This window comes from Sycon ciliatum, chromosome 10 (assembly GCF_964019385.1).
Source record: "Sycon ciliatum chromosome 10, ocSycCili1.1, whole genome shotgun sequence".
NCBI lineage: Eukaryota > Metazoa > Porifera > Calcarea > Leucosolenida > Sycettidae > Sycon > Sycon ciliatum.
Genome location: NC_088652.1, coordinates 9,046,300 through 9,055,554, shown reverse-complemented (window position 1 = coordinate 9,055,554; position 9,255 = coordinate 9,046,300). Strand labels below are relative to the sequence as shown.

Sequence of the window (9,255 nt, the reverse complement as noted above, 5' to 3'; positions counted from 1 at the left end):
GTCATGAATAAGGGGAAGTGAATGGCAAAGGTAACAGACCAAAAAGAGACCAACTATAAAATAATGAGGCTGCAACGTAAGACAGCCATAGAGAAGTGTACAGCTAGCTGCAGACTGCCAAGATAATGGTCTTCGCATCCACACCTACGATTTGTACAGTCCTGCTTTATGAAATCCGATCCAATGAGTCTGGCACCTGCCGGGCGCTGTGCGGCCCCAGACCTGCGAGCACTGGGATTCTCTTACGGGCGCAAAGCGGATTCACTTGATCGGATTTTATTGAGCAACACCGTGTTTTCTGGATCAATACAGTTGGGAGAGTAAATGGGAGGCTTTGCAAGTCACTAGAGAATCCTTGATTCTAAGAGCATGATTTGGCTGAGCAGCGCCAGCTGCGCTCATATCTGGTCACTCCTATTTTACTGTCCTAGCCGTCACTAACCATAGCCAGGTGTCAATACCAGATGAATCTAGTGGAGTTGAGGTTACCACTGTCCCTACTACCCTTGACGAATCCTACTCCCATCTCTCACTCTTTCTCCATTGTCTTGTTTTGCCCGCTCTCCTTTTTTGTGACTCAGCTTACTCGTTGGTTATTTGCTTTTCAAGTAAAGTAAAAAATCCTGGGAATCGAATTTGCTCCCGTGATGATGCTAATAAGGACACTTCTAGTACGACAAAGGACAGTTACCATCTACTGTGTTTGAGCTATAAAAAGCTCGAACATGTTCCTACGCCTTGCAATAAGAACAGTTTAAACTTGCGTACTTTATCTCCAAAACTGACGAAGAGTAGACGGTCTCTGCTGGGATGACGATTACACCATAGCTCAGTGATTGGAGCATCGCTGGCTACAAGCGACGGTTCCTAGTTCGAGTCCTGGTGGTGACAGCCAATTTGTTTCAGACTGTTCCCGTTTGTATCTTTTCTTAAACCAGTGAATAGATTTTACGACGAGGACTCGTACATAGTTTATCCATGAAAGAATCGGATGATTACCTGGCTACGAATGACCTCGTTGTCATACAGACCCTCATCCACACGGCTTGCACGTGGTGATACGTTGACGCCAGTCGTACCAAAACCCTTGGGGAGCAACAGCTGATGGTTGTCATAGCGATCTTCGTACGGGGATGGCGATGCAGTCTGTCCAAACCTTGGACTGGGTGGTCCGCGACGAATGTGATTGTCGTACGCACACTCTGCCATGTCTTCAGCAAGTCCGTACGTGATCAAAGAGTACTGCCCGATGGCCGACTGGGAAGTTGTAGCAGCTGCTACTGCTCCAGTTGCAGCTGTTGCTGGTGCTATCTCAGCTCCCGCTGCTCCCGGTGCTTCTGCTGTTGCTGGTGCTTCTGCTGCTGCCTTTGTTGCTTCTGTTGTCTGTGCTGTTGTTGATGCTGGTTCCGTTTCTATAGCTACCTGTTGGCACAGAATGGACACGGTGTATACCAGATTATGTACAGTAGGTTTGGTTTTGTGAGTGGCAAACTTTGGGGAGGGGGGAGGGGGGGGGGGGGCGGATTGTGACTAGGAAGGAATAGTACTAGTGTCGCAGCCATCACCGCACAATATCAAAGTCTCAAAATATTTCACAAGAATCTATCTTCTGGCATGTACTGAGTTATGCGAACATCAATTGCCTACAGCAGGAGAATTGACACAAGGAAGGGTGATTACACGAGGGTTGCCGCAACTGTCGGCCTGTTGATCAATATGATTACTTTCAAGTAGTTCCACCTCCACCTCATGGAGGTGATGAGGTATGGAAACAGTAGGATTGCAGAGTTAACACCTAGGTTGACGCTTGGTAATCTAAACAGCCAGTTAACCCGTACGCGACTACACGCCCTTGGGAGTCGAATCCATGTTATGGAGGGGGAGCTTACCCTGTAATGAAAGCTTCAAAACTGTTGCGAAAAATGCACTGATTCCAATGGTGAAGCTGCGCTCATGTCCCCTCGCTCCTTTATACTGTCATGGCAGTCACTAACCATAGCCATGTGTCAATACCAGATGGATCCATTGGGGTTGAGATTACCACTGTCCCTACGCTGCCCTTGACGAATCTTATTCCCATCTCCCATCTGTCACTCTTTCTCCATGGTCTTGGCTTGCTCTCCTTTTTCAGTGACTCAGCTTACCCGGTGATTATGTGCTTTTCAAGTAAAGTAGAACATCCTGGGAATCGAATTCGCTACCGTGATGACGTTAGTAAGGACACTTCTAGTACGACAAAAGAGCAAATACCATCTACTGTGTTTTTACTGTGTTTTAGCTCAAGCGCGTTCCTATGCCTTGCAATAAGAGCAGTTTAGACCTGGTTGGTCGGTTGGTATACTCTATTTTACTTCGCCAGAGTGAGCAGGCATTGCTGCTTTCTTGCCTGGACAAGTGGATTGTCCAACCTCTCTCAAGAAGACGAAGTAAAGAAATATTAGATGAGTGTGTGAAGCATGCATGATGAGAGAGGAGAGATAGATTGAGAGAAAGAGAGAGTGGGAGAGAGAGAGAGACAGAGAGACAGAGAGAGTGAGAGAGGGAGAGAGAGAAGGAGAGAGAGAGAAAGAGAGATAGAGAGAAAGAGACAGGAGAGATAGTGAGAGAGACTACTTTATTGCCTGGACAAGTGGATGCTTGCTTACTTTATCTCAAAGAATGAGGAAGAGTGGATTTTACATAGTTTATCCATGAAGGAACCATTGATTACCTGGCTACGAATGACCTCGTTGTCATAGAGACCTTCATCGACACGGCTTGCACGTGGTGATACGTTGACACCAGTCGGACCAAAACCCGTGATGAGCAACAGGTGATGGTTGTCATAGCGATCTTCGTACGGGGATGGCGATGCAGTCTGTCCAAACCTTGGACTGGGTGGTCCGCGACGAATGTGATTGTCGTACGCACACTCTTCCATGTCTTCAGCAAGTCCGTACCTGATCAAAGAGTATTGCCCGATGGCCGACTGGGAAGCTGTTGCTGATGCTGCTACTGGTGCTGCTGCAGCTCTTGCCGTTGCAGGTGCTTCTGCTCCCGCCTTTGCTGCTTCTGTTATCTCTGCTGCTGTTGTTGATGCTGGTTCTGGTTTTATTGCTACCTGTTGGCACAGAATGGACACGGTAAATGACAAAATTTTGAAACTTGGGCAGCTTTCGCGATGGTCAAATGAAAATATATTTTGATTTTGTGCATGGCAATCGTAGGGAAGGGGGAGATTGTTAGGCCTTGACAGATTATGCTAGCATAATTTTTCGCATAATTCCTACCAAAATCGAATAATCGCATAATTCGAGGCAAATTGCATACGAATCGCATAAAATTGGAATAATCCGCCTGTTCGTATCAAATTCCATACAGTTGTACATGTTCTGCAAGTACAAGTACAAGTAGATGCACCAGGAAGTCGTAGGTTTACGACTCCCTTGAGAACATGTCCAGTCCACTACAATCAGTGACGGTCGTAGCTAGGTCGGACGGTGCGTTGACCCCGTTGAACTATTGCTACTACAGTACAACGCCCTCTACAAAAAAATTCCCCTGTTATTTTGCACAGAACCATTATACATTAGCAGCATATAATAGCATAATGCGGCATAATATGATAACTTTTAGCATAAAAATAGCATAGTTCTGCCATTTTTCAGCAATGCGAAAAGCACAATTTCACGAAAAAATTAGCATAATCTGTCAAGGCCTAGAGATTGTGATAAGCAATGAGTGATATTAGTGGCCAATTCATCAACACAAAATTCCAATTTTTTTTAACCAGAATCAAACCTCTACCCACGCTTTGAGCTGTGCTAATATTTACACTGCAGGAGAAATGACAACGTTGTCGAGAGCTTGTGTTGATTGGTCTTGTTACATAAGGGGCGTTACCATGGTGACGAGGGATGCAGAACTGTTAGGTGGCACCGTTAGAACCAAGGTTGACGTTTGTTCATCTTCATTTTTATTGGACACTTGAAAGTGCCCACTCCATCAGGCCATGTACATAATTATACATGTACCGGTATATGAGTGTTTGGTCACCTTGAAGTTGCTGCGATCGCGGCTGAACTTGCGAGCGAGTAATCTCCGGACCGATCGCAGCACTTCGCGGATGGGTTCGATGGAACCTTGAGAGTTGTCTCTTCGATCTGGATATTTGGATTGTTGAATTTGAGCTAGTTTGGACCGAGTTACGGCTTGTTGAAGTTTCAGAGATGAATTCTACGCATTCAAGTATGGGGCGGCTCTCAAAGGGTTTAATTGAAGGCTACAACGTTCATTATCTACATGTACATGTACATGTAAGCATCATCTGTTGCTTCAAGTAGTATAAAAAACTTCACTCCTTTCAAATTTACCTGAACTCCACCATTCTGTCTCTGTGGTACCTCTCGAGATGGGCGTGCGTTCACGTAATAGCTCTCGGCAGTTTCCGTTGTTGAACTGCGTACGTTTATATCTGCACCGATGGCAGCATAAGAACCCTCATTGACCATACCTGTTACCACGTAGCGCGCTGCATTATCCTGGGTAAAAAAATGGAAATAAGATGCAAAGATGGATGAAAAACTCGTACACTGTAACTCTTTGTTACACCTCGTGAAGTGGTGGTAAATACAGTATTTCAGCACTGTGTAAAACACCAGCTTGCCCATAGAGAGCGACGCACACTTGCTATAATATCGGCATTTGCGCAATAACCTTCCTGATAACGATTCGTAGAAAATGGGGAAGTGGAAGCCTAATGTTCCGGATATGGCTAGAGTAAAAATATTGTTGTCCCTGGGTTGCTATGTGACAATGCAATGTGGTGGAGATAAATGCATAGCATATCCGTACCTGCACTGGGTCGTGTGGCGCATTCTGTTGACGAATATTCTCCAGCACTAAGTTACCTGGGAGGACAGTGAGATACACAAGCACTTAGCAGGCATAGCCATGACCGTTGCTCCGCGTGCATGGAGAGAATTATTTCAATTTACTTCCAAGATGCACCTTGGCCAATCAAGAAGATGCAATGAATCAAATTGATCTAGGATGCTGGCTACTACAAGCGTCGAAGCTCGCACTTCCTGCCCACCGACTGATTCTTGACTGCATGCAGTACAAGGTACAACGTTTGGAGGAGGCACCTTCCTCTACAAGTACCGCCGAGGTCACAGCATCTAATTTCAATCTATGAAGAACATGAACAGGTTCTGTGAGGGAGAACATTTGCCTAGTACGCTATCACAGCGTGTTCTGCACGATACTGACAATCAACAACCAAATCGTGCTTCTTATCGCACGTTTCGGCTCACCAATACCTTTTAAATTATGAGTGTAAGTGTTGGATATTGATAGATGTCTTGTACACTTCCTATCTTCCATATTTGTCACTATAATCCTTGGTTCTCTATCCAAGTTTCATTGAACAGCATGGCTCAAATTTCATGTAAAATCTTGAAGTAACTCATGCTGCATTACAGTTTAAATCTGGTAAGAAGTAACCCACGGGGAACAGAAAAGTGTGCGTAGTATCCGAGGTACTTTTAATCCGAACATACGTCAGCATTGGGCAATATACGGATATAACAAATACTGTGAGCGTCCGAACTAAGGAATTGAACGTGTTTTCGGCGTACTTACAAAGTAATTTACAATTTGCCTGTACGTGCTGTCGTTCCAGCTTGTATTATTGTTGCCTTACCTTCAGCTTCTAGCGGGTACTGTCCCTTTGCCTTGTGCCTTTTCCAGAGAACGCACCCGACAGCCACCAACACAATGAGTAATGCAATACAGCTGCCGCCTAAAAGCCAATCCATGATATTGGATGTTGGCTTGAAAGCTTGACCCGTGTTACCCGTGTTGTTCATGAGAGGGGACATGGTGACATCGGACCTTGGAACGCTCGTGCGATCTGCGTTACCGCTAGATTTATATATGGAGGGAAATGGCCGTGGAGATGTTGTTGGGCTTGTTGATGTACGGCTCGCCATTGGTGTCGAGGTGTGCGAACTACTTCCTACAGTTCCAGTTGTCACGTTGTTTAGTGTTCCTGTTGCATTCATCACGTTTGGGTTACTTACAGACGCGGTTTCTTCTGTTTTCGGCACTGTGCTTGCTGTAGGTGTTGCATCGGAACTCCGTGGGGACAACGTAGAGCATCCATTTGCAGCAGATACCTTACTGGTTGCTCCTGTTTCCGTGGATGGTTTGACGGACGTTTCACTTGGCATGCTGCTCGTAGTACTGGACACGGTTTGCTGGACTGTCGTCGTTGTATCTAGAAGTATGTCGATAGGTGCGTGTTTGGGATCGCGCCGAGGCGAAGAAGCACAGAAAATAAAGAATAACCCACTCGCATTATATGATTTGAAAGCATAGAAAACCACTCCATTTGTAGCGGAAAACTTACCCGTTGCTCTCGTTCCCGTGGATGGTTTGGTAGCTGGTGTACTAGGAACGGGATTCGTAGTGCTGGGCATGGTAGTGATGGTACCCCGGGCTGCTGACGTTGGATCTGGATGTATGACGACGTGTACAGTCATGTAGAATAATAACTAGCTCTGAACTTCAACAAAACCCTGAAAAGCATGCAGGATGACAAACATTCCGGAGATAAACTTCCAAAGAAGTTCCTGTACGACGTTGCGCTGCAGATTCAATGGGATTCCGCTGCAGTAAATAATTATTATGATTGAAGAACTGTCTTTGCAGATCTCTCCTAAATTCGGTCAGACCTTTCTGACGTTTGGGCCAGTCACTCATTTCCAGAACGATGTTCAGTTTTTCATGCCTATAGTTATGGCAACGCCCTGGAAACGTCTGAAAGGCACTTGTCCTTAAAGTGATACCTATTGTAAAGTCCTGTGCTCACCGTTCATTGGCCTCTGGCAAATGTAGCTGAGGTAATCGCCACATGTAATATTAGTGTAAGAACTTGGATTGCTGCTGTTGTATTGGATATACGGGCAGTGCTGAGAACGATACACAAATGGAGAACATTATTATGCACATTCTTGGCAAACGAGGGCAACAATTTTTTTTGTTATCATTTTGTGATTTCCTAAGGCGTGAATACGTGACGGACAATACTTTTTGTATTTACTACATTCGTGCAGTTGTTAGCAGAAGAGGTATATACTGGGAAACCGGTTAGGTGGTCGACTCCACCAAATATACCAGACTGTGAACACTCAAATTGACACAATTAGGCACAAAAACTGACAGATAAATTCCAGGGAATGTAATGAACTCGAGAAATTCTAAATAGATCTCGGGTCGCTGAATGTCTCAGTAGCCTGTCAGTTTTGGGCCCTTTTATCGCATGTTCTGACTGTTTATCATCTTGTTACAGTCGTGGGTAATTGCTGCATAACTCGTTCTCATATGTTTCTTCTCTTTTTGTACAGTTCTAAGTTCTAACGCGTTAAAAACATCCATATGATTGTTTTATTTTCGGTCCAAGGTTAGATGCAGTCTGGATTCCTTGCACAATGGCATTGTATTAGCTGAGCAAACAATAGACCTTATTCGATAACGTGACTTTTGGACTCGCCTCCAGGGATTTGTCATAAGCTAGGGCACGCGTACGAGAAACGAGTGGCAAGAAAGGCCCAGTTTGTACAAAAGAGTAGTAAAATACCGGTATTTATCTACTCCTATGTTCGCACACAGAGTCCACTGTGCACTGAGCGCAGATCTCTTGCCACTCCCTGGTTCCCGGGACCCCGGTTCACGTGATTGTGACGTTTATCGAATAAGGTCTATATTGTATAGACCGTTGTAACCGGGGTTCTGAACCTGGCTTTATCTTGACGAGTACATGTACTCTTACGTTGATTGTACAGCATGGACAGCGCTGGCAACTGAAACCCGACCCCTTAGCGGTGCATCCACTTTCTAGCGGTCTCTGTTTCGTAGTTTTACTGTCTTTGCGATGTGAGCGCGCAGCTTAGGGGTCGGATTTCAGTTACCAGCACTGTAGTAATGAAATGAACGAAGAAAGCATAGGACTACAAGATCTCTTTCATTTTGTTGATGTCCCTTTGTACATAATTACTCGCTAAATACTGTGAATGCTGTGAATGCTGCTGTCTGATGATCGCTCGATGCGTGAAACTTTAAGTTACAGCTAACACAGCCTTTCGCCTCTGTTGTGTGTGTAATTACTCGCTATAATGTCTCACCTAGTTGTAATAGTTACCAACCTTGTGATGCTCTTTATCCTTACGTTTCATTGGTTTTGGTTGCTTGTATTCCACTTGAAGAGAATGCCCGAAAACTGGTTCGAGAAGTTCTGAGTCCTAACTGGAGTGAAGGATTTGTAATTTGTAGGTTGTCTTTCCTAGCCTACGGTGGCCTGACGAATGACCCATGGATGGTCATGCACAACCACACCTGCTCCGCCTGTAATTTTTCATACATCCTCTTGTCATGGTTCTCACCTTCACCAATCAATTTATGCATTCTCAAACAAAAATGGATTTTTTAAAACATGTGTGTAATGTTCTTACGCCAAGAGTAGATGGTGTGAAAGCAGTGGCGGTTGAGTTTTGTCCAATCCAGAACCTGCAGTTCGAGTTCCGCAGCGTACTTCTAAAGGGCGCTTTGGTGGGTCTTGCGGAAATATAGCGCTTAGCCCATTCCCGTACGGCAGACTTTGCACATTTTATTGTTTCATTCTTGTGGAGCTGAGCCAGAGTTCCACCAACTGTCGCGCACGCAGTCATTGCATCAGCATAGGACTTCCCACCCAGAAAGACACCCATTTCCAGCCTTGTAGTGGTCTTGCATTCAGCCCACTCTTCTGCACAGGGGTGTCAACAACAGAAGGGAAGGTACAATAGTTTACATGTACATGCGTACCGTTACACTACGTCATGTAGTGGCATGTACATGTAAATGTAAAATGTAATAAAACAAATGCTTCCTTTTCCAGTCATACAACAACGCAACCTTCTCCGATGAGGTCTCAAATGACCGACACAACTGTTTATACATGTGGAAGGAGTGATTTTTCAGTATTCCGAAAAAGAAACCTTTGGTGGTTTGGGAAGTGTGTTTGGTTGGCCAAAGAAGTCGACGATCTTGGTGATGGTGTAGTCAATGTACGAAGAGTATAATTATTTGAAACTCGGATGTTGAGCCAATATTAATAATAAATGTAGAAAGGAAAAGGACATATGGCAACGAGTTTAGAGTAGCTGTCCATCACTGTAACCAGATACAGTCAGTATCGCCAATAGCGTTGGTGTTTGATTTTGAGCATTTTATCAC

At 44.8% G+C, this 9,255-nt stretch overlaps 1 protein-coding gene and 1 long non-coding RNA gene across 2 annotated transcripts; both read right to left on the bottom strand.

Annotated features, from left to right (window-relative positions):
• Positions 1-972: 972 nt before the first annotated feature.
• On the bottom strand, positions 973-5,861 carry LOC135826616 (uncharacterized). The gene is made up of 5 exons (XM_065339220.1): positions 5,684-5,861; positions 4,834-4,889; positions 4,353-4,520; positions 2,711-3,100; positions 973-1,422 (listed from the first exon to the last, which is right to left on the bottom strand). The coding sequence occupies exons 1-5, from the start codon at positions 5,859-5,861 to the stop codon at positions 973-975; spliced, it is 1,242 nt and encodes a 413-aa protein (XP_065195292.1).
• A 65-nt stretch (positions 5,862-5,926) lies between these two features.
• LOC135826307 (uncharacterized) lies at positions 5,927-8,559 on the bottom strand. The gene is made up of 4 exons (XR_010555251.1): positions 8,493-8,559; positions 6,854-6,953; positions 6,392-6,496; positions 5,927-6,259 (listed from the first exon to the last, which is right to left on the bottom strand). It is a non-coding gene; the product is annotated as an uncharacterized LOC135826307 (long non-coding RNA).
• Positions 8,560-9,255: the final 696 nt, after the last annotated feature.